The sequence below is a fragment of the Haliaeetus albicilla genome, chromosome 4 (assembly GCF_947461875.1).
Source record: "Haliaeetus albicilla chromosome 4, bHalAlb1.1, whole genome shotgun sequence".
Classification (NCBI taxonomy): domain Eukaryota; kingdom Metazoa; phylum Chordata; class Aves; order Accipitriformes; family Accipitridae; genus Haliaeetus; species Haliaeetus albicilla.
The window spans coordinates 986845-1011327 of NC_091486.1; the positions used below are offsets into that span (position 1 = coordinate 986845).

At 49.4% G+C, this 24483-nt stretch overlaps 1 protein-coding gene across 2 annotated transcripts; it reads left to right on the plus strand.

Moving 5' to 3' along the window:
* The first annotated feature begins 5958 nt into the window (after positions 1-5958).
* Positions 5959-24262, plus strand: CYTIP (cytohesin 1 interacting protein). Of its 2 annotated transcripts, none has more exons than XM_069780603.1 (8): positions 5959-6055; positions 13844-13893; positions 14224-14278; positions 17076-17178; positions 17299-17392; positions 17830-17899; positions 21472-21538; positions 22041-24262. In XM_069780603.1, exons 1-8 carry the CDS (start codon positions 6047-6049, stop codon positions 22511-22513), a joined length of 921 nt encoding a protein of 306 aa, XP_069636704.1. In that variant the 5' UTR covers positions 5959-6046; the 3' UTR covers positions 22514-24262. The 2 variants fall into 2 exon arrangements, with proteins under 2 accessions (XP_069636704.1, XP_069636703.1); XM_069780602.1 differs by lacking the exon at positions 5959-6055 and adding an exon at positions 9428-10638.
* The last annotated feature ends 221 nt before the right edge of the window (positions 24263-24483 follow it).

The window sequence follows — 24483 nt, forward strand, 5'->3', positions numbered from 1 at the left end:
TTTCCGGACTCCGTCCCTGTAGGGTGGCGTGCAGTGATGGTGTGTGAGCTCTGCCTCGCCGTTCCTCCTTGCACGTGCTCTCCCTGGTGTGCAGCGGACGCGCTGATGCATGAAACGTCCAGCTTCTGCTTCTGGCTCTGAGCCCTTATCCTACCAAAGGAGATGAACGGCTAGTAAGCACCGGTGCTGAACCAGACCACTCCTTGTACCCTCATGCCTCCCTGTCTGGAAGTGGCAGCTTCTCCCCTGTGCTGGAGAGCACCTTCCCGAGATAAGGGGTTGACGTCTTGTACCTGTAGGGAGGAGAGCCGGCTCTCGGCCTTAGCATGTTGTTCTTGCACCTGTGCTGGTGTGAACTCTGTCTGATCTCCCTTTCATGCAAGAGTCCCTGGATCCCACTCTTCCAGCTATCTAGGTGCTCAGTGGTGTAAATCTGAGTGAGACCAGCTCACACAGAGCACTTCAATTCTGAAGTCGGCTTGCTTGAAAATCCCCCTAACATAACCGTAACCGGGGGATTTAAGTCAGGCTTTATTCAGATTTAAGGCATGTCAAAGTGAAATCCACTGTGCTACTACCCAAGAGTATCAAGACTTACATGGCTTTTGAAGGGTACTGTGGGCTTTTATTTTTTTCTTAAAAAGACCTTTGTATTGTAGGCAATTACTTTTGAGTTCGGTTCTTCTGCAACACACAGTGGGATCATAATTGCACTTTTACTTTTGGTAACTGCACATTTCAAGGAAGTTCTAATTGCCATGTCTGATGCTGGCTATGAAGCTCAGGTTCTGGTTGCTGTAAGGCAAGTTTGGGTGGCCCTGGACCGGGTCCCCAGTGGAACAGCAGCAGCCTGTGGCTTGTCCGCAAGCGTCGGCTGCCATCCCCTGGCCAGCGCCGTGCCGGGCTGGTGTCCATCGCCCGGGAGAGCAAAATGGCGCACTGCCAGCAGCCTGAGAAGTTCCTGCTTCCTCGGGGGTCCTCTTTTCCAGCACACGTGGAAGGAGGAGCAGCTTGTCCCTGTGAGCTAGATGGGCGCTTTCGTATGGGGGTGCTGCGCCCCAGCCACCGCATCCCAGCTCGGTGGCAGGCGCGGTGCTTGGCATGCCAGCAAAATGCCAAGGGTTTTCACGTGGGGAGAGGTGTTCATGAGAAATTGCTCGGTGGGGGATTTGGGCCTAAAAGAGAAAGGGCTAATTCTTCATTTTCTTGTTATTAGGTAAACCAACTCCACAGGAGTCATTGCTATGAACCTGGTAGCAAAGGAGAAGAGCCAGCTCACAAGTCCCTGAAGGTACAGGTTCATGTCCTGCAGAGGATGACTCCTCGCTCGTTCCTCCTGCCCGCATAATGTGAGTGTGGGCAGAAACCCTGCGGGCATCTCAGCCTTAGGAGGATGGATGCTTCAGAAGCGGGCAGCTTTGCCTGAGCTCTGCTCCTAGGAAAGTCTTCCCCCTTTCCCTGTGCATTTTAGAGTTGGTTAACAGTGAACTCAAATGTAAAGCCTTGCTGAGACACAAACCGCTGCTCTGTTATTTGTAAGGGTGCAACTCCCCTCCGAGCTCTGTAGCCGGTGTTTCCTGTCTCTGTTCGTTATGCTGTGAGCTGAATTCATAGAAATGGCAGACTAGAAACGGCTGTAACTTAGCATACAGAACAGAAGGGCTTTGTTTTGTAATGGAAATTGCTTATGAAGTTTAAAGATTTCTGTGACTTTTCTAAGTGGCTGAAGAAGGGTGTATACACATGCATAATATACACATATACACATTATACACACATAATTAGTATAAAGAGCTTGCATGTGTGCTCACAGAGAAGTGTGCATCTGCAGAGGACCTGCCAATCACCCACCCAGTCACTGCCTGGGTGATGCACCGTTTATTTCACAGGTGTGGGAATGGCACGATCTCATTGGCAAATGACTGGATTTTGGAAGGCTGCAGCATCTTGTTTTCTTTCAAATATTTTATCAGTTCTTTCCTGGGCCTGGTGGACTGTGGGAATTTAGGAAGCCTGCGAGTTCACGAGAGCCCAGGAAATGTGTAGGTAGCCCATAAAGAAAACAAGAAGGAGCAGAAAATGGCAAAAATAAGCAATCTCCAGTCAATAGGCTGCAGCATTATTATGCTGCAGAGGCAGGTTCTTTTCCTCTTCCATTAAGTGTTTGATTGCCTCTTAATTATTTGGTATCAATTTAATTGCACTCTTTGTCATTGCCCAGGCATCCTGTGGCTGCAACAGTCTGGGTGGTAGGATGCCGTTTTAAGAACCTGCCTCCCACTTTGAGGACCGGCGTATCTTTGGAGACTGGAAGCAAGGGACTGTATTTTAAGGTTCTGTCAGTTTAATATTAAAGAATTTACTTTAGATACTGCTGTACTTAATACCAGCATGAGTATAGGATCTGGTATAGGCCTAGAATCTGGGCTCAAAGTAAATATGAAGGAGGCTGAAAGAAGCTGGGATTTTCCCTTGCATTATCTTTATAAAGTTTTTTCTTTGCAAATTACTTTATAAAGCATTGCAATGGACTTTGTGTTTAAGTATGTTTATAATACTTTAATAAGCCGATATGGCAGACCTGGTATATATCCTACAAATGCCTTACTCTCCCATTTCATGCTAAGCCTTTTAATAAAGCATCTGAGGGGAAGGAGGGGTGCTCTCTGCACTCCAAAGGTGATGGTTGTTGACTCACTGAATGATTTGCTTCAATCTGCACGGTGCTGGGAATGTTTGCTAGAGCTCCAGGTGCCCCCAGGAACTGGGGAATACCCTCCTGAGAAGCACTCTTGTTTCACAGCCCTGCCCTAAGAGGAGAACTGGCTTTGCTGTTTGGGAATTCATTTCCAGTGAAACAGGGAACAAATCAGAGGGGGTAGAAATCGGTGTGCTGCCATTTCAGGCCCTCTCGTGGATGAAGGGACCACTGCAGTGGGAGCAGAGTGTGGGGAAACAGCCCCCAGAAAGCCACTCTGTGCTGGTTTGTGGTGGCGATGGCACAGACCAGCAAGAGGCTTCGGGTTTGATGGGATTTATGGGGTTTGCCTCATTCTCCGCGGGGCTGGACTGCAACAGCTGAGAAGCCATAACTTGCAGAACTGCACCACAGGAGGGATTTGGTCTAACTGGTGTCTCGGTGCTAGCAAAATTATTAGAAAGTTTAAGATGAAATTAATATTCAACTGAGTTTTCATAGTGTGTGTGTGGGGAAACATAACACTAAAATCTACTTTCTTTTAAACCTTTTGAGATTGGTTTGAATAGCAAATAAGATGACCACAGATGAAAATTATCTTTTAATGAGCCAGCAATATAAATGGGATGCTACAACACAGTGGTACTGCAGTTGTCTGAGGATCTTCTGTTACGAACAAGCAGTTATGTACATTACTGTGTGTATATGCAGCTGAGTGCCCTGTACCTGCTCCTGAGAGGGTGTAGAGCTGCTAAGCTGTGTGCCCTAAATCTACTCCAATAATAGGAAGCAGAAATGCCCTTTAACACGACAGTTTTGCTGTGAAACATATCGACCTACCCCGACACCACAAACCTGGTGTTCTCTTTCTGAAAGACCTGTCCCAGTGGTGCAGGGTACACAGCTGTGGGGAAGTCCTGGTGTGGCGGAGTGAACCCAGGGTACGGTCAGATGGCTGCAAGCAAATACGCGTCTTTCAGGGTTCTTCCCTACCACGGATCGGCACAGCTCTTCTGCCCTCGCTGGAGGACACCGAGCTCTCTGTGACATTGCTCACAAACTCCTTATCTCTCTGTCTTCCTGTATGTATACAAAATCTCCCTGTAAGTGTTCATACACAGACACACCTGTTCATACACAGTATATGGAAGCATACAAATCTCTATACTGCATTGATAAAATTGAGGGGTTTGTTGGATTTTTTTTTTTCCTCTCCAACTGGTTATTTTCCTCAAATGTACTATTGAGTCCTTGGTATGTATTCGTTTAAAAACGAACTGGACAGATATTTGCTGTATTTCTGTATTGCTGCTCATGCTTGATTCATTATAAAACACCTTTCTGATTTCACTGGTAAGTTAAATGAGAGGTGCTGGAAATTTACTGGCTATAAAAGAGTCACCAAGATTATTGCTCAGGATTGTTATCTTAGATTTCTGTAAATGTTTGAAAATCTAATATAAAAATCACGGAAACTAAGGTTATGTAGAAGTTAGGAATCTAAACTTTCAGGACAATTCAAACCCTCAGCAAGAGGCTTGTTGTTCAAGACTTCTTCAAAATCAGCCCTATACTTCATATCTTGGTATTCTGAAAAATTTATGTTTTGATTAGGAAAGCAGAGAAGAGCACATGAGATAGATCAGCAGCTATGCTGAGGGTGATACTCATTTCAGTACTCAAACCGTTATTCTGAGTCATTGCATGGTTTACCAGCTACTTGTCAAATGGAAAAGTTGGTAGTACAAAGGACTAGCTACTTAAAATAGCTCATGTGGTTTGTCTACATGTTAAAGTGTGACAATACAAAATCTTATTCGAAAAATATGGAGAGAGACTGAAATCACACAGCAGATTTCATCACAGTCTCAAGGAGGGTTTGTGCACACTCATAAAATCAGTCTATATCACAGCGTATGAAGTTATTCAGATTAAACCAACTCACGGGAACATCCTCATGTTGCCTTTTCAGCAAGATCACGTTAAGAACCCAGTTCTCTTTTCATTCAATACAAACCCATTCTAAGTCTGTGGTCATCCTCCCAATTATTTTAATGCAAAATCAGTCCCTTAGTGTCACAACAGTTTTGGTTTCCTTTCAAAAGAGCTGGAAATTTGTAGTTCAAAGCAGCTGTATAAAGAATAGGAGAAAAGGTTAGAGCAGAGCCTGAATGTCTGCAAGGAAGCACAGGGCCTGAATGTGCATGGGGAAGCCAAGCCCAACCCATGGAGGTAACACCACCGAGAAAGCAGCAAGCCTCCTTAGACAGAGAATGTTGCTATCAAGCAGCAGCTACTTGTCATGATCGAGCCGTCCCGAAGGTGTCTCAGGGTTGTGGTCCTTCAGGACGGTGCTGTGCCCTGAACGCAGGGCTGCGGGCACGAGTTGGGGTTGTTGCAGGGTGGTGGGGACGAGCAGAGCCTGCAGTGCCCGAGCTCCGTTACAGACCAGCACTGCTCCTGGCAGGTGCCGGTGAGGATGGGATCTGCTCTGATGTGTGGCAGAGAGTCCCTCTGCGGGCACCAGCGCTGGAGATACTTTTGGGAACTGGGATGCCTGTAAAGGGACTGGGAGCTCTGGGACTGGAGGGACAGAGACGGGCATCGACCAAGGACTAGATCCTCATGGAGGAGGAAAGGAGCAGCTCTCTGGGGTCTGAGGATGCGAGAGGAGGATTTTCTGCTTTCCCTCCTCAGAAACTGGTAGGAGAAAAGGAGAGCCCTGCCAGTGCGTTTGCTCCACTCTTCCGTTTCCTATCAGCCCTCCCTGAGCCGATGGCTGTCAGCATGGAGGAACCAGCGCCGTGCGTCTGCCCAGAATGCGTCAGCACCATGGGCATGTTGGAGGAGAGCGGAGGGATGAAAGCGTGGTGTGTTCATAGCACTGTATTGCTAGTGTGCCAACAGTAACAGCGTGTTAGAGAAGTTTAAAGTGCAAGACAAACATTATCTGGCAGTGCTGGCTGGCACCTGTATGTTGCCGCGTGTACTTTGCTTGGGAGTTCAGCGCTGAGCTGGACTCGGCTGAAGAGCGGAAGAGGCTCTGCATTGGTGGGCAGCCCCAGGAGCAGCGTCAATGCACGCTCCTGCTCTGCCTCTCCAGGGGGCTGCGAACAACTTCTCTACAGCACTGCCCTGGGACTCCTGTCTGCTCCTGGAGAGGACATGAGGCTGCCCGTCCCCCCGTCCCCGACGCAGAGCCAGCGCTGGAGCGGGGAGGAGGCTGGAGCAGAGCATCCTTTGTCATCTCCTCGGACAGGTGTGAGCGGCCGGGTCTGACTCGCGCTCCCCTTCGGCTCGGCTTCGTGCAGCTTCGAGTCTGGCCAGCGAGACAGCGGTCGGTCCGTGATGGATGGGGTACGCGCGAGGACTGTGGGTGCGTCGCTGGTGGAGGGGCCCGTGGCAGCGCCTGGCCCCTCCGTGCCAGTGCGGCGGGTGGCACGGGGCTGTGGGGGCAGCTGGGACCGAGGTCCTGATGGGAGATTTTATTTGTTTCTCCTGTGGCTTGTTTGGGGATGAGTCACTCGGTTTCAGAAACGTAAAAGAGGGTTGCCTGAGGAACTGAAATGCACTTTGTTTGTTTTCAAAGGCACTTAGTGGGGTGATTGTGAGCAGGAAAAGGGGAAGAGGCTTTGAGTCACCTCCATCCCGCATTAGTCAGTATGCTTTAGCAAGTAAGCAGATGCCATCCCTGAGATACAGCTTACTTTTCTCAGGAAGAAGGAGAAAGCTTTCCCCCTGTCGTGCATTGCCTTTTTAACATATTTTTTTCTCAACAATCACCACGGAGGAGGTGAGAGAAACATAAACTGTGAGCAGGGTCAGTGCTGCCCCTCAACCCAGAGGGGTTCCTCCTGGATCTGCCCAGACGCTCGTTCCCCTTCTTGGAGGTGAAGGAGGGACATCTAAAATGGTCCCTGTGGTGCTGCTGTGACATGCAACACGTTTCTGTCCCCATCTGTCTGCCAGGAGAGGCACGGGGACCGCAGGGACTCGTCATGTGCCAGCCACAAACCCTCCTCCAGGTGTGTGGGCCAGATGTTTTCTGACAGGGTATTTCTCTGTTGCAAGATGCTGTGTTTTTGAGGGATGAACGTTTAAGATGGGAATGGACCAACACTGCAGCAGTCCAGGGCAATGAGCAGATCCCCTGGAGCAGGAGGAGGCCCGTGCCAACGTTTTCCTGGCACCGGGATTTCCTCTGCTCCGGCAAACGCCTTCCCAAGCAGCCAGGAGGACAGAGCATGGGGGAGCTCAGTGAGGTGGAACAGCAGCAGCAGTTCAGTGTAAAGAGGGAACATTAACTGGAAACGTGGACTTCTGTGGCACTGATAGCGCTGGCAGGCTGAAATAGTTTGAGCTTGGGCCAGAATATGTTATTTTTTTTCACTACAGATACCTGCCAAATATAAAAGTGTTTCAGTGGCCATATTTTAAATTGGTTTTACTAAATGATATATACTAATGCTAATCCAGCCATTGGCTGAAGAAAGAAACGATGTTCCTCGAGATCCCCAGGAAGACACAGGTAGGCAACGTCCTTCACATAAACACTCAGCCACGTCTGAAGGCTTGCTCCTGGGGCAGTTACAGGTCATTCATGGCAAGGCATCAGGACTGCTACGCAATAAGAATAAAACCAAAAATCCTTTCACTGACTATTACATCCTAAAGCATTGCCAATACTTCTTTAAAGGTGGGAAATACTGTTTCCCTGCCTGCTGTATCACCAATATCTCTTGCAAAATCTGGGGTTTATCTGGCTTTTGTCAGAATAGAAGTTGGCTATCAGGGAGCAGAAGTGTTAGTGTGCCACGTTTGCTCTTCCTAGGTTGACAGACAAACCCACTTCTAAAGCCAGGAGCTGTGTGCCCGTTCAGCTGAAGAAGCCCGTGGAACGAGCTGGGAAGCCGAGGTGTAGGGCTGGGGTCAACCAGCTGTGGCTCTTGAGTCCAGCAAATGCCGGCACCCCGCTTGCCGCTCTCTTGTCACCGGGGGTTTTGGACTGTAGAGAGGAAAGGCTTCATTCTGCAGATCGGGCTGACTAGTGAATGCCACTTACCAGTGGAGTTTATAGATCTGAAACGAACTGACGTTGCTTAAATATTACTTGAAATGAATGTTACTGAAGCGATGAGTTAGAATGGATTGTAATCTGTACAGGCACTAAGATTGCTCTTGTTTCTGCTTATGTCACACTGGGTTATTGTTTTGGGGTTTTGTAATCACACACTGTGTTATGGTTTAGGACTAGGATAGCTTGACTGAGACTCTGATAGAAACCTCCTCATGTGCCAAAAATCTCAATTAAGTATTTTTTCATGCAGTCGAGTACTTCATGCAGATACGGATCTGTCAGGCTGCAGGAGGCCTCTGGGTCCATACTTCGGCTGCTTTGGACGGTGAGTGGTCAGTCTCCCTGGCAGTGGCGAAACTGCACCCAGATGGGGTCCCTCGACAGCATGCCGGCAGCAATTACTGCCAGACCAGTTCTGCAAAACTTCCTTTTTGGTGAAAATCTGTGATTGCATTTTTTTGTAAAGACCGTTTGTGAGATGGCAACAATGTGGAAAAAATTCTTTAGTTCTCATCAGATGGAAAATCGTCATGCACAGAGGATAACTGTTGTGTGCCGTGGGATGGGTCTGTGTGCTCGGCACAGCTCGGCACGGCGGTGGGACGCTCTCAAGAGGTGGGTTTCAGCACAGAGCTCAGCCTGCCCGGGGGGGCCGTACGCCCCTGCCCCACACAGGGAGGGTTTTCTAACCCCCGGGACTTGCAAGCCCTGCCAGGGCGGACTGGTGAAGGTGGAGTACTCCAGCCAGCGGCCAGATGAGGTGTCTCATGCTGGGGCACGCAAATGTGGGCATCTCTGTGGCTTCCCCAAGTCATTTCAGATTTCCTTTTCAGCACTGACTGTTTCTGAAGTTGATACAGTATTTTTCAATAGCATGTAGTATCCTGTTTGCTATCATTCGTATCACTTTGCTCCTGAAATTATTGGGAATTTTGCTTGATGGCAAGATGAGGCACCACAAGGTTAAAAAAACAGCGAGCGAGATCTTTACCAAATGACCAGTCCAGGTTCATTGAAATGCTTGTGTTAAAACATGTTCTCCCAGTTGTCCTTTTGGGCATGGCAGAGCACCTAGAAGGACGTGCGATGGACGGATGGATGTGGTTCCTGGCGCTGTGGCAGGAGCAGCCGGTGGCTCTCCAGTGCCGGTGCCGTCACCGGGCACGAGCTGAGCGGCGGAGCAGGGAGCGAGAGGGAAGGCAGCTCCTCCCCAGTGACCTGACGCAGCGAGGGACTGGGCAAGTAGGAGGAAAATGAACTTATTGTGTCAGAAATATGATTAAAATCAGACATGCAAAATAAGCAGGCCCCCTCACCCTGTGCTAGGGGTTAAATTTTACTTACTGCCCCGTCCCACCATGCTCATTGTTTTACTTACCCTGAGTTTCTGCCAAGATTGCGATGTGATCTATAGTGCTCTACAGTCCCAAAATGGACTGGTTTCCAGCATAACAGGAGACAGAGGTTTCTTTTTTTAAATGATACTCATTTTAAAACCTCATTCTGCTTCTTTCACAATCTCTCATTAAAAAGCTGTTATCTTTTATGTGGGTGGGCGCTCCCGGCCAGAGCCGGACACCCGTCCCTGCGCCGCCTCCACCACCATTTATAGAGGCAGAACCGTTATAAAAGGCATGCGGATCAGTTCTGAATTAATCTGTTGTGACAGCACATACCAGACTGCGCTGAACTTCCACAAGGTTGGCAGAGACAAAACCTAACAGCCCTCACCCCACGGTGCTGGCTGCCCCCCTTCCTCCCCTGCCTGTGCCCCGTGCTGCCCGCACCTCTGCCAGCCTTTTCTCTGGGAGCTGGGTGTCCAAGGCACGTGTAGCAATACTTTGTAAAGGTGCATAAAAGGTCTCTACTGAGAAAAATGAATGTAACAACTTCTACATTTTTATTACTTCTCTGTTTTGATAGCAATAGCCCCACTTTTCCCTTGCAAAGGTTCAAATGCCACCTAGGGTTAATTGTGACGAACTCTGGTTCCTTTGCACAGTTTTTGTCCAGCTGACTAAACAGAAAATGACAGCGTGTTTCAGACGAGTCCCATCGTGATGTCCAGCCTTCCTCGGACACAAATGCATGGCATTTACATTGCTCTTTGCTCCCAAACCTGCTTTGCTGGGTAAGCCATTGCTCCCTACCAAAACGCAAGCGCTCTGTTGAGGGCATTGCTTTGCCCTTGCTCTGCGGTGTTTTCAGCTCCTACTCGCAGTCTGTGGCCTTCAGTTCTTGCTTCCCTGCCTGTGGCTGGAAAGTCACACACTGACACCATTATCCAAAGAAAGCATTCTTTTCCCGTCTTTGCCAAAAGGTAATCTGAGCAATGCAAGGGATGCCGAGCAAGTCGAAGAACGAACAAGTTGAATTCAGGCAAGTGTCTGAAGCAAGTAGTGCTTTAAGGACAAATTATTGCAGAGAGAAGCAGCTGTTCATGAGAATTGTTGTGTGCGGGAATGGAAAAATTAAGTAGATTTCTTTAATTGCCAAACCTAATTCTTAGCTCTCCTATGAGCACAACACATACCGAGCGCCCTGGTGATCTGCTAGAAGAGATTTATGTAATGTGCACCTAAACCACGGGTCACGTGGCTGGCTTTCCGCTCTCGTACTTTTTGATCGCGGAGGAGCGAGTGTGTTTTAGTTTCCTCAGCCATGCCGCAGCGTTTAGCAACACCCTTTTAAATGCCCTTCCACCGACATGGCTCTGAGAAGGCTCATTCAGCAGAACCATAACGCCAACTTCTTAGGCTTCGGTGCCGACCCTTCCGAGGGGGAGCAGGCTCTGCCGATGGACAGCAGGAGGATCCAGCACCTGGCCAACACGGTGGGGACGCTGCCCCGCGGGCGCAAGCAGGTATGGGGTAGCTCCTGTGCTCCGGGAGGCTGACGGCTCCTTTCTGCCCGGAGAGCCGCTCGCTGCCCGCGGTTGCAGGGGTGAGCAGAAACGGCCGAGTTTCTGCAAGCGACCGCACCGGTTCGCTGCGGCTCCTGATTTCAGGGTGGTGGAAGGATTGCTGCCGGGCGCCTTTAGCCTAGGCGGTTTGGGGATTGCAAGGAAATCTTCGCAGCACCGGCAGCGTGGGAAGCTCCCGAGAGGAGCGAGCAAAGAGGCGTTCATCCTGTAGGGGCTTGGGCACGTGAAGTGCTTTTGCAGCCGAGATCCTGCCCCAGCTGCGTTTCTTCTCCATTTACAGCAGTGCTGCGAGTTGAAAGAGGCTCTTGCTGTCTGGGTGTTCCTTTAAACTTGCATTTACTTCAGTATAGCGGCCTGGCTGGACTGTCCTTTGTTCTGCAATGCTGACAGAAAGCACCTACCATGAGTTATTTCCATCCGGATTTTGGAGTATTTTGCTACAATGGCTGGGGCTGCTTGGGCTGTCTCTCTGGTCTGGGCTTTCCCCCCAGCACGGCTCAGAACAGCACATTTCTGCTGTTTGCAACTGGATTCCCACGAAACTCTCTCTTGCTGTTGCTGTAAATTGCCCCCTGAGCGATTCCAGCCTTGGTCTATTTGTCTAGTATGAAGAAGCCTGAATAGAAAATGTTTGAGACACATTATATTCTGAAATTATCATCAGAAAACTAGTATGTAATATCTGCGCTCTTAAGGCTTGGCTTTGTTCAGTAACGGAAACGCACTTAATCCTTTTCTTTGTACAAGTGTGGGGAGATAAAGGAAAGCCAGAGCCAGACTAATCTGGGGAACGCTGCTGCTGGGTGGCATCCAGGTCCCGCGGCTGTGATGGAGCAGCCCTTTGTGTGGGAATTGCTGCCGGCGCAGGGGGAGGCTGATGGTAATGGCTGTGACGTGGCCGTATCTGCTCAAGATGAATTACAACACGGGCATCAGGCCTGAGGACCGCTCTGCACAGACCGTACCTAATGGTTGCGTGCCGCAGGTGTACGCCTGCCGTTAGCTCTTTCACCTGGTGTGCGGTTTATTGTTATACGTGTGGTCTCTCCCTCCTCTCCCCAAGTACATGCATGTTTATAAAGTAGGGTGTTTCTGTTAGTGGTCATGCTGTGGCATCATTTTGTACTGCTGAAGCCCGAGACATTTGGCTATACTGACTCCAAACATTTCAGTGATAATGTAATTCCTTATTCATGGTTCATTTTTACGGGAAGAATCAATGTTTAACACTGATCGTGGCTTTTTCCAGAGATGTCTTCAGGCACAGGTCTACCTAGCCTGAAGCAGGGATCCTGGATGCTCGTTGCCATGATCATGCATGCATCGGCTCGGAAATGCTATGCAGCCACCACAAGAAACTGCAGGGATAGCTGCCTGCAGTTACCTTAATTTATCTGTGCTTTCTGCCTTTTCCGACAGGTGTTAAGTTTATAAATGCCCACAGACTTTTAGGGGAAAAGTACAAAAGAAAGGTGAGGTCTTAGCGTAACAGAGACGTGATTTGGGCACTATATAGATGATAGTTACAGCGTTAATGGCTAATTTTGAAGGATCCCCGCGGTTGCAGAGATGCCCTGGCGCTGTGTGCCCGCCAGCCCCTCGTCCTTCCACAAGAGCAGAAGTGCCTGTGGACCCCCGAGGACGGAGCAGCCCGGCCGCAGCCCGTGGCACGGGGCGGCCGCACGCCGAGCCATGGCCCTGCCTGGCCCCCAACTCCCCACAGTGCACCGCGATCGAGCAAGGCGACCCCCAAAGAAGGAATATTCCTTCTCTTATTTGAAAACACAGGGCTGCCACATACGTTTGGTTTTTTTTTTTTTAATTATGCAAAATAAGACAAGAGGATTGTGGACATTGCAAAGACCAGTGGGAGGTCCATCTCTGATGTCCTGTTGGGTGCAGGGGTTTTCTTGAGTGGTCATGCCTCTTGTCTTTCTCATTTCTACTGTCCTCAGAGATTACACCTCCAGCAGCTTGGGGAAGAGTTCCCTGCCCCAAGCACTTTTGCTATTAGAAAATTTTCCTCGAGATTCAACTTGTATTTTTCCACTCATTCTCAGTTTTTTTCACAGCAACATCTATCACCCTAAATAGCACTCTTCTGCTGCAGGGTCTTCCAACAGGTATTGCTACAGGGGTCTCCCAGCCAAGTTACTTCTGGTTCCAGACCTCTCTCCCCCTCCGAAGCAGGTGTTTGTGAGTTTATGAAAGCTAATTGTGAAGATGTCAAATTATCACACCTGCGCAAAAAAAGCCTTGTTTTGCTTCATTTTATATTGGCTGGTGGTAGCTCAGCTCTCAATTTTAACTTATTGCAGGGAAGATTGGATAGCTAGTGGGTGGCCAATTTTTTCTAATAAAGTTGGAACAGGTACTGCATTACTGTCTCCCAGCAAGGATGCCCAGACATTTTTCTGGAGGTAAACAACTGAAACAATATTCTGATGTTCTAAGAGTACCCATGGGTTTTTTTTTTTTTTTGTTTTGTTTTTTTTTTTATTTTGGAAATACTCAATTTTATATTTAAAAGGTTTGGAAAAATGAAAAAGCTGAGCTATAACCAGTTTCCCAGGGCTTAATTTCCAACATAATAAAAATAAACATGAATTCCTTCAACAACTGCCTCTTGCAGGTTAATGCAATCTGTCACACCAGAATGTGTCGCAGTTGGTACTTGGTCTTGCAGCAATGCCAGTTAAACATTCTCCACGGGCATTGGTATCAGACCTGTTACTGTGTAAAATTACTCTCTAACTCACTTAGAAAGGAACCGTAGGGTGGAGGAAGACTTCTTGGGCAGGAGGGAGCACCTTTTCCAAGCTTTGCAGGGAGCACTCAGCAGACCTGGAGGTCGTTGCTGTTGGCTGCTGACTCTCCGCTCGTGCCCGGCTGAGCTCGCCATCAGCGTCTAATAGGTGGCTTTGAACATGATGATAACTTGTCTTGCGTTCTGGACCTAGCTGCTCTTCCTCCTGATCTGAAAGTTTAAGTTCTCATTTCACTGAGGAAGAGGCTGCATTGGTGCAAGCTGGTGGTGGGATGCCACCAGCTAGTTTTAGTTTTTCTCTAAACTGCAGATTTTAGCCGTGTGCCTCAAAGAACCATGAACTTACTGACCCTTTTCCACTCCCATTTCTGGTTACAGCTTGCCTTAGCCAGATCCAGCTCCTTGGGCGACTCCTCCAGGCCCCAAAGGTATGAAGATACTCTTCTACAATCACTGTTATTTACTTATTCTGCATGAAATGTGTCCTGGGAATCTTCCCATTTAGCAGCCCTAGGAGGGTAAAGGTGCAAGGCAGAGAGTGGTACCCAGCACCTGGGATGTGTGGGTGAAATTGTGACATTTAGTTTGAGTAAGGAAAGAACAAGCACTACTGCTGCAACGTCTGTGGGAAGGCTTGCTGACACCCTGTTAGCACAGGGAGGGGCAATGATGGGGACACGATTGTTTTGGTTAGAAATAGAGTGCACGAAGTGTGGCAACCCAGCATTCATGAGGAATTCTGTATATTCTTGTTACAGACACCTTGTTGCTATATTAAAAGAAGATAAAGAGACATTTGGGTTTGAAATCCAGGTAAGATTTAAATGACAAGTCGATTGATTTAAAAATAAAATATGGTGCAAACTCTTAAGTGTCTCATCCTCAAATTTAGGTTAAGACAGCATAGAGCAGAGAATGGTATCTGTCAGTTCCTCGTGAAATTTGAAGAGCTTATAGTAATGATACAGAACTAGGATGCATTTCCAAAGATTTTTTTTCATAGCGAAGGTCACAGATGAGAATTTCCAGCCTTCTCACAGGTCAGACCATTGAATGTAGGAGAAATCTCATCCAAATCCAAATATGAGGCAATGGCAATGCCTTTTTACCTCCATAAGTGAATAATTTTGGGGAGAATTGCACATGGGAATGTTTTCATATAAAAAGAGAGACATCAAAAAACTCTCTCTCCAAAAAATGCCTTATACTAGCATTTTACTATGTCCTTTAACATATACAGAGACATATGTATTTTTGAAGTGGATGTACAGTATTGGCATGTTTTTTTAAATAAATAACTGCTAAGCTTGACTTTTTGGGGGCTAAATCATATAGGAAGAAATTCTGTTAGATGTAGAAGTCAGTAAATCATCATATAGGAAAACCAGAATCTTATCAGGAGTACGACTAATGGGGGATTTTTGTTCTGTAGATTTTTGTGAGAAAGGTAACTCTTAGATCAGTAGGCCTGCTAAAATCCTGGTTATAAATAAAAATAATCCCAGGAATAAAAGGATGTAGTTTTGGGAACAGCGGGTTGTGGCAATACCACAGAGCTCTGCCTGCCGGTGGGACCTGCAGGCAGGAGCCCGTTTTGTGAGCCTGTGCCGGCGAGACCCTCCCACGTCACCCCTCTGTTTCAATTCCTGCAGCGGCAGGGCATCTTCAAAGTGCTTGCCTCTATCTGTGCACAAAGGGAAAATACTATTTTCAGTGAAATTCGTGTGTTAGGAAAAGCTTAACTTTTTCAAATTTGGATCTGTGGCTAATGAGCGGGTAAGCGTTCAGCTCGTGAACAGGGGAGAGCTTTCAGTAGGAAGGATAATTGAGTCAATTATTGGGCTTTTGTATAAATTGTCAGGGCAGATTTTCATTATATGTGACATTCTGATTGAAAATAATTGTTCTTGGCACATTTTCTTCCTGAACGTACATTCAGCGTAAGCACTTCACTAGAAAGTCTGGGCTGTGGAAAGGCAGCATCTGTCTGATACTAAGAACAAGCCATTATTTAGAAGCTGTAATTTCACTACTACAAGTTAAATTTAGGCAAACCAGAATAAGATGATGTGAAACTCTAGGTCTACCATCTGCAGGGAGCTCATGAGAACTGCAGTGATGGCCGAACGCCAGAGCTTCTCACATGTTACCGCTTCTTCTCCTACTTCTACACTGGCGGACCAGAGCCCAGGGGTGAGACGGACGCCGTGCGGCTCCCAAAGTGCCGAGGTGTTTGCAGAGCAGACGCTCTGGTAGCATGTCTCTCCTCTCACTGCAGCCACCTAAAAGTGAGGTGGCTTTTTTTGGAGGTCCCCTCCAAAACCATGGCCCAGCCATCTTCTGCAGTCTGTGAGGACAAGGGACACGAGAGGGAAGTCCACCCTCCTGGTTGGAGTGCTTCTCTTGGGGCCATCCGTCACACCTGGGAGATGTCCACCTCTCCCAGTGGCTCTGGTGGGGAAGTCGAGACACCTCGGTCCAGATGGCTCCGGTTACGTGTGACGAATCCCATCCTGCTTGAGCTTGTATTGCTCAAGTTGACCCAATCTTTCAAGTTTGTAGGTGAGACATACCACTCTGAAACAGGTCCAAAAAAAAAAAAAAAAAAAAAAAGGCAAGCATGACCTGCAGTGGCATGTCCTCCAAGACCCTCATGTTTCACTTGGTGCTCTTAGTTTAACCAAAAGTTTTACTGTTCGTCTAAGGGTTGAAGTCACCACGTCGGTGTGATTTGACCAGATAAGCTCTGAACTCACCTGGTCTTCATCCCTACTTGTTCCACGCTGACTGAGAAATTTGGGAATCTAACATGAGTTCTTATATCTGGGTTAGATGTGGCTATCATAGGTTTTCAGGAAGTTCCGCTTCAGTCTTAAATTTTGGTAGGAAGATGTGGCTGAATACTGAAATTTGCATGTAACCAAGAAGACATTTCCTGTCATTGCAAGATCTCATCAGGTTGCATCACTTACTTTTGCATTTTTTCCAAATACATGTCAGCACTAATAATCACATAATGCATTTATACTTAGAATTACTTAATATATATTTAAATGTATAATAAAAAGCACTTTTGAGGGCATGTGGGGACATGTGTGGATAATGACTTTAAGAGGCCAAAAGAGCAAAAGTAGGTTCAAGTCTTGTTGCTTTTCAGTTCTTATTGCGAACCGATCTATCTGGCGGCACCAGCTGACTTCACGCGGCATTCACAATGAGTAAGAGTCAATCAATTGAAAAGCCCAAGTCACACCCTGCCATGCTGTGACTGGGAACATGAAATACTCTTCCAGAAAGCAATCTGCATCCATGCTAACAGATATTCTTGACTCAAGCTCCCGAGTTTTTGATCATAAATAACCAACTTGCTTTAAAACTAGGGTTTTTTTGCAAAAACAAGGTACAGGCATCTGTCAGGTGTCTGCTGTTCTTTGTCATAAGAATGCAATTTCTAGTTGTTAGGTTATAACATTTTGGTGTTCTCACTTGCATGATAATATACCCTGCTCATCACAGCCTTCTCATTTAAAAAATGTGTAAAAAGACTATTAATTTTTAAATTGTTTTCATGGCCTTACTATTGGTAACACTGTCACTTTGGTATTAACAGACTATTAGATTTCCGCACCAAAATGATTACTCCCTGGAGGTGTGCACTTGTGTCTGCAAAATTCAAGAAGAAAGTCCTGCCCATCTTTCCGGCCTTCAAACTGGTAACTGTTCATGTTTTTTCCTGCTGTGGGTGGCCTTGTCTTGCTTTTCTCCCAATTACTTTTATTGCAGACGTGCCTGAGCTGCAGATGCTAATTTTTGCCTCTGTGTATCTCTAACAGGCGATATCCTCTCCAGTATCAACGGCGTGAACACGGACGGTTTTAATCACAAGCAAATAGTAGACTTGATAAAGTCTTCAGGAAACTACTTAAGGTAGGCGTCCCTCCTTCAGGTGGTTCTCAGCTTAATAGTCTCTCCCGCTGGAAGCCAAGAAAGTTTCTCGCGACACCCTGCCGCCCTGCGCTGTCCCGGGGCAGAAATCCCGTGGGTTTGGTTGTGGAGACCCGCACTCTTACTGCCGGCGAGGGCTTCGGAGGGAGACAGGAGCTCTGGGAAGGTGTCCCGGTGCTGTTCCCCTGCTCCTTTCTCTCCTGCCCCGCGTTTGCTCGTCTTGCACCAGCACCACTGCCGCGGAGGAGAGGGTTCGGCTGCGCGGGGGGGTCCCCGTCCCCACTCCCTCGGGACCCCACAGCACCACGCGCCGCAGCGCGGTGCGACCCGCTGCTGTGAGCTGCGGCATGGGGTCCAGCAGCCCCCGCCAGCGCTCGGTGCTCCTCACCGCTTCGGTGCCAGCATCCCCTTCTTCGCAGGTTAGAGATTGTCAATGGGGCCATGTTTCTGCGGAAAATGGAGCTCGAGACCAAGCTGCAGTTACTGAAGGTAATAGAATTAACTAGTTAAGCCTTTGTTGGACGCAGAGGGCTGTTGTGGATTCATTGCTTAATGGGGGCGGGTGGGTGTCCGTGGGGCTGGGTGTCCTGGTGGGGGGCACATACCCGTGTGTGCCCTGCCACCAGCACCCCCAGCCCTGGTCCCTGTAGTATTTTCTGTATAATTTTATTGTAGTATTTTCCCCATTTTTTTTGGTAGTATTTTCCCCCACAGTAATTTCTGTAAGTCTCTAAATATCTCAATTTCTGTCTGTGTCGAAGCTGTGCCCAGCTGGTAGGCAGTCCTCCCCTGTAAAAACAGAACAGCGTATTTTAACGTACTCTGTATTTAGCAAAAAGGGAAGGCAGGCTTTCACAAGCAGAGCTTAGGCTCTTTAGGGCCACCACGCTGACGGCACCTCCGACTTGTAGAACTTTGTTCCCCCAGCTGAGTCCGAGGCAGCCGGGCTGGCAGCAGGTTTTTGGGTGCCGGCACCCCAGTGTGCTTCTCCACTCGCCCTGCTGCAGCTGCAGTGCTGCAAGGGCCAGGGCTTTCCAAAGCTGGGGCTCAGTCGACCTGAGTGAGGGTTTTTTCCTTATGGCAACTCTATGCCAAAACCCTCTGCACAGGAGTATGGTACTTCAAAAAGTGCATTAAAAATTCATCTGGCTAGAATAAACCTCACGCCAAATGGGTTAGGCTTGCCAGAGCTAAGCAGCAGGGACAGGGTTTGCCATATGTGCCATTGCCTATAAAATATAAGTCCTGCCACGGGGGCCATTTCATGTTTAGTATTTAGCATGTTTAAAACAATGTTTATTTAATTTGGTTTGCGCTGCATTTATGAGAGTACAGCACAGGGCATTATAATTTGCTGCATGACACTGATGCTGTCGATGATGTAAACGGTACCCATGGGGGATGGACGGAGAGGAAAGGAGGGGTTCCTCCCAACCTCCGCTGGTCTGCGGCTGGGGGGGTGCTGAGGGCAGTGCCTGCCTGTACGGGAGATATCTTGGTCACCATCCCTTCAGCCTAGGAGATGGGCAGGGGTGAGGAGACGAGGGTGAGAACTCCATGAGCTCAGTTTCCCTCCAAGGCTCGCTAAACTGACAGGAGCTATGGAGGATGCTTTTGGACATAGCTGGGATGGTTTTAGGCATCGCTCCCCCGCAGCCAGCTGCTATTTTCTCTCTGAAGGAGGTAAAACTGACCAATGGAATGTGAGGGGCTCTTGGCTCTTGGCTGGTGGGAACAGCCGGGGGAGCCGAGCCTGGAGGCAGCGCTGGTGTTCCCTGAGGGGCTGGGGCTGGGACAAACCCCTGCATGGTCCAGAGTGGTCCAGCGGGGTGGGAGGCGTTGGGAGACCGATGCGAGTGCAGGGGCCACGCCGGCCTCACGTGGAGCTGTGCGGGACCACGTCCCTGGTGCCCGAGGCTGGCGGGAGCTGGGGTAGTGGTTTGGGATGCTGAGACCGCCTGGCTAGTCCAGACATGGCGAGAAACGAGCCAGATCCCAGAGCTGGAGAGTTCATTGTGTTAATGAGCACAAAACAGCAGGATGCTTCCATCCCAGCCGCAGTCAGTGCTCTATGGCAAGCCGTTCAGTCTGGTCCCTGAGAAATGTGGTTGAAACAACCGGTAAAGTCATCAGAAATGGGCCATCCCCCCCATCCCTTTCCAGGGAAATTATAAAGCCAGAATCTCAAAATCTGCTGTGAAAGGTTCAGTTTCAAGAGCAGAATTTTTAGATAACAGCTGTTTCCCAGAAGTGCCAAACCTCTGCAACAAGCGTCATTACAGAGTAAAATATGGGTGTGTGCCTGGCCCTGCACTCTCATGCCAGTGTGGCTGCAGTGGAAAGAACCTAATTCTGTTTATAACTCTGATGCCTTACTGAAGGGTGTGCTCGGTCGCTGCAAAACCCTGTAACCACAGTGAGACAGCAACATGCCTGTGAGTGCTAAACATCACAGGTTTGGCCGTGCAGTTGCACAAGCGTGTCCTGCCCTCGGGATGCAGCAGCCAGCAGCGCAGCCCACGCGAGGCACTGCAGCGGGGACACGCACCCCGCTGCACCCACCGCCGCCGTGCCGGTGGAATGGGCATCCAGCCGCGAGCGGATACCCGCTGCGTGCATCAGTTATCCCAACAGTCCCGCTGCTATTACAGTTTAATCTGATGGGAGAAACCAGGACTAGGAGGTGGTTGCTCTTTCGGTTGGGTCTGGATGGGGAAAGCCTTCAGGCGACTCCCCAGCACCTCTTGCATACAGTTTCCTAGGTTTAGCTGAATTATAAACTTCTAAAACCCACCCTATTCAACATTGCGTAGACAACATTGTAAGAGCAGAATTCTCTGGACTAATTCTCCTTAAAAGCTGTCATTGCTCCCGTTTTGCAGGTGAGCCTGTTCTAGAGTTATAGGAATGGCAGCTGGGGAGAAGCTGGAGCCCCCCGTACCTCTGACATGGCGAAGGCTGCCCAGTGCCTGCCAGACCTGATGCACCAGAGCTCTGTCTGCCACATCGTGTCCAAATCTGCTAGGAAGTGATTCAGTGAGAAGAGCAGCTGGGAAAAGGCTTGTTTCCCGGTGCCCTTGTAAATCGCTCCTGCTCAGTGCATTGAGGGACCCCCAGGAAAAGCCTTCGTGCCACCCCCTCCTCCTGCTGCTGGGGGGCTGCCTGGCCTCCGTGGGGTGCCAGGGGCTTGCCGTGCCGGTGCTGCCCACAGGGATCCCGGTGCCTCACCACCCCGCAGCCGGGCCGTGGTTTTCATTTGGTATTTCATTTTGTGGCTGATTTTTCCGAAATGTCGAAAAGAGGAAAAACGTGAATGCAATAACAGGATTGCCCACGTAAGCTTAGTCTGGTCAGTTTGGGTGCAGAAGTGTGTGATTTGCCAGCCTGCCCGGCTGCGCGTCTGAGGTGCACCGGGTTCATGCAGATTACTGGGGAAGTGCCTGCTGCAACTATCTCCAGGCAGAGGCTCACCTGTTTTGTTTTGTTTTTTTTAACTCAACTATGCCATAGTTTGGTTTCACACCACAAGCTGACCTGCACCAGAGGGAAAGAAAACTGTAGCTCAGTGTTGGATGGTGTGTAGCACTTAGAGGTTGTAAGGATGCACAGGGCAGCGTGTTCTTAACACGGGACGGTTAGCTGTGCCATTCCCACACCGCGCTGCCGGACCTGGGAACGAGGAGCGGAGCGCCCGGAGTGCCCGTTCCCGGCTGGTGGGCTCCGGAGCTGCGGAGGGCTGAGGAGGGCAGCCTGCAGGCTGCTGAGGAGAGCTGGCATCATCGTTGCTGGCTGAAGGCAGGCAGCACGCTCTCCAGATGTCAGGCTGCTGCTTTTCAAATCAGATGTGTACAGCACCCCAGCCGAAGCACCCAGGGCATGAGTGGACTTGTGCTTCCCGGAAGAAATTTGCTAAACTCTGGGAAAAGTGTCTCAGCAAAAAGAGGGACATACAAGTGCTTCCTGTAGGTGACCTGTACTTTCTAGATAGACTGTTTTCTTGACAAGTGTTCTGTGCTTCTGCAAAAGTGTATGAGTGACAGAGCCCTCTTTCTCCTCCACAGCAAACTCTGCAGCAGAAATGGGTGGAGTTGCGCTCTCTGCTCTTACAGGAACAGCGCTTGCTGCACGGTACGTCCTCGTTTCCGGGTAGGAAACCGCAGTGCTGCTGAGTCCTTCTGCGGAAACGCTGTCTGATCAGAAGAAAGCAATTCTTTAATCTGATTTTCATTTGCTTTCTTTTTCTCCTGTTAATGAAGGCGTGGGGCTGGCCCTGGGAAAGCTTTTTTCCTGGGAGTGATGAATTTGGCTGCTGCTTGACCAATGCAGACCAAAGGCTCTTTTGCATGAGTACTAGGAAAGGAGCTGATGTGGGCTGCAAAGCTTTTTTCCATTCTTATTTTGGACTTATCAGGGGAGAGTTTTGTTCGGTTGGTTTTTTTAGTGGGTTGCCCAGGAAGCAGATTTGATTCTGCATGTGGGGGAAGGCAGGGGCAGAGAGCACCCCGAACCGGGAAACAGCTTCCCCCGAGGGGAAGGGGCTGCTCCCTACCCTGAGATGCCAAGGGTGTCCTGCCCTCCAGCCTTGAGCCGATGCCGGTAAATAATGCTCCCCTTTGGTTTCTGCTTCCAGGGGAGGTGAACGACAACGCTCTGCTGGGCGCGCTGGAGCTGGAAGAGTCCAGTTTGCCTGGTGGCTGCAGCACGCCGGGACCCCTCTTCCCAATAAATCCTCGCTTCTCCAGCGAGAGCAGCTCCCGCAGCCGGCTGAGCTCGATGACTGTGGACAGCGAGGACAGCTTCTACCAGAGCGGAGCCTTCGAGGATTCGGCTGCAGAGAGCCTGAGCCGCCAGTCGAGCGTGGATGATGACTGCTTCTTCCCCAGGGACGGGGACGGCGCTGCCGGGAGGTCCTCCCTGCGGAGGAACCGCAGCATCAGCCTGGCCAGCAGCGGGTCCATGTCCCCGCTCTGGGAGGGGACCAGCTTCACCAGTAGTTTTGGGACCCTCCCGCGGAAAAGCAGGAGATCCAGTGTCCGAAAGCATCTTTTGAAATTCATTCCAGGCCTTCACCGGGCGGTGGAAGAGGAAGAAAGTCGGGTCTGATGTCGCACGTGTCACCCCTGATGTCTGGGGCTCTGCCCGCGGGACAGCTGCGTGGCCTGGGACCGAGGGCAGCAGCTCACCCAGAGGCACGCAATGAGCGAAGCGTGGTGGCACTGCACGGCAGTCCTCCGGACAACAGCACTGATGCTATTTAAAAAGCTCTGGGTTGTTTAATTATTTCAATTTTTGATCAGAGCACACGGTGGACCTCTTCGTTAATGTGAAAAGTGACTAACTCTGAAATGTGAAGAACATTTGCAGAACTTCCTCAGCATACTTTAGTGTTAATAACAGTTTTTAATTGAATGCAGAAGTGATAGCTATTTATTTCCTGTTACCGAAGTCATAGTCTTCCAAAGAAGGTCTTTAATAAAGCAAGTGCTTCTACTAAAACCAGTGACAGAGTCCCGTTAGAAAGAAGATGGAGCCCAGAGTGTATGACACAGAGAGACCCTGGGCAGTAGCGTTTTGAAACGAAGGGCAGAGATTTACCTGTGGTTTGCGGTGGGTGATTTTACATGGGTGTGCTGGAGCGGGCCAGGAGCACACTTGCCAACTCCCCCGGCTCGTGCGTGGCCGTGGTCAGGATCTGTGCCGGCCGTTTCACTGCGCGGCTGCCTGCGCCGGTTCCCGCTGCCGGTGCAATGCCCTGAGCCACTGCTGCTGCTCGAGGATGTGCACGCTCGATATGTGTGTCTGAAAAAGAAAGGGTGAACTCCACAATCCACTTCCCAGTCTCCAAAGGAGGGATCGGTTCCCCTGGTGAGTCGTGATGACAGCATCGATAGACAGATTTACAAAGTAAACGCCGGCTGCCATCACTTTCGCATCTCTTAGCAGTCATTGTATAAACCCTGCAATAACCCAGTTTATCAGTTGTGACCTGACCAGCTGCAATCTCTGCCACTAGCTGATATCCCATGTCCTGCCAAGCCTGCCCTATTCCAGGGGATTTGGAATAGAAAGGACCCCCCTGAGCACGCACGCAGCCTCGGGCTCTTCTGCTGTGCCAGTGCACGGGAAGCCGTGGGCATCTGTGCGCTCCTGCCCCGAGCAGCTCCGTGTGTCCGGAGCAGGGTGTGCCGGTCACCGTGCACCCGTGTGGGCTCCTGTGTCAAACGTGGGAGGAGCACGATGGAGACCACCGGCAGCTTTTCTCTGCAGTGCCTGACAGCCTCGCTAGAAACAGCATTTTCTGCATGGTGTCAGCTCGGTAAGAGTCACCGGAGTGCTGGGGTCTCACCGCACCCCCGGAATTTTACCAGGTTTGAGAAAATACTCGTCCTCTTACAATGATGTAACTATATAGCTTAGATCAATTTGAACTCTTCTAAGGTGAGAGGAGTAAAGGCAGAGGATTGTCCTGCCCGGACAAGCAGGATTGTTCTGTGCCAGGGAGTGGTGGCAGGTTGCGCTCTGGGGACCCCCAAGGAGGGCTGTGCCTGGGACCCGGTCCCTCTGCAGTCCTGGGGGCGGCGGCACATGCCCCTTGGCCTGGTGTTCCCACGGCTTGTTGGCAGGAAGATCATCAACTGTTTGCATTTCTTCAGGAGCAGAGACTTCAGGCAGTAAGATTAACTTGATAGCTTATACAAAGTGATTTAATAAATATGGGTGTAAATGTGACGAAAAAGAGAAATTTTATTTCCCTCTCAGGCAACACAGAAATAGGCTGTTTGTTTAGCCCGAGCGACCTGATTATGCTTTTCAAATACAACTGGAAGAAATTTAAATATAATTTAAATACCTTGTGTGACTCATTTGTCTTTTGACCAAGCAGACCATGCGGTTGTTTACCATTCAGATACTGCTGTGGCAGGATTTCCTGGTCTTTTCAGAAACCTCAGGTTAAACCCAATGGCTTCCCTCTGAGATGAACCCCAAATAAAAACAACCTGTTCCCAATACTCCTCTAATTAATGAACGTTGCTAAGCCAGCAGAATCTGTACTGGCGTCTGTAATTTCTCTT

Excerpts from the sequence above, each read along its gene's own strand:
- CYTIP (XM_069780602.1), top strand. The coding sequence starts at position 10,483 with ATGGCTCTGAGAAGGCTCATTCAGCAGAACCATAACGCCAACTTCTTA. Across the intron at positions 17,393-17,829 it reads TCTTCAGGAAACTACTTAAG|GTTAGAGATTGTCAATGGGG; the intron begins GTAGGCGTCCCT and ends CCTTCTTCGCAG. Across the intron at positions 21,539-22,040 it reads GGAACAGCGCTTGCTGCACG|GGGAGGTGAACGACAACGCT; the intron begins GTACGTCCTCGT and ends TTCTGCTTCCAG.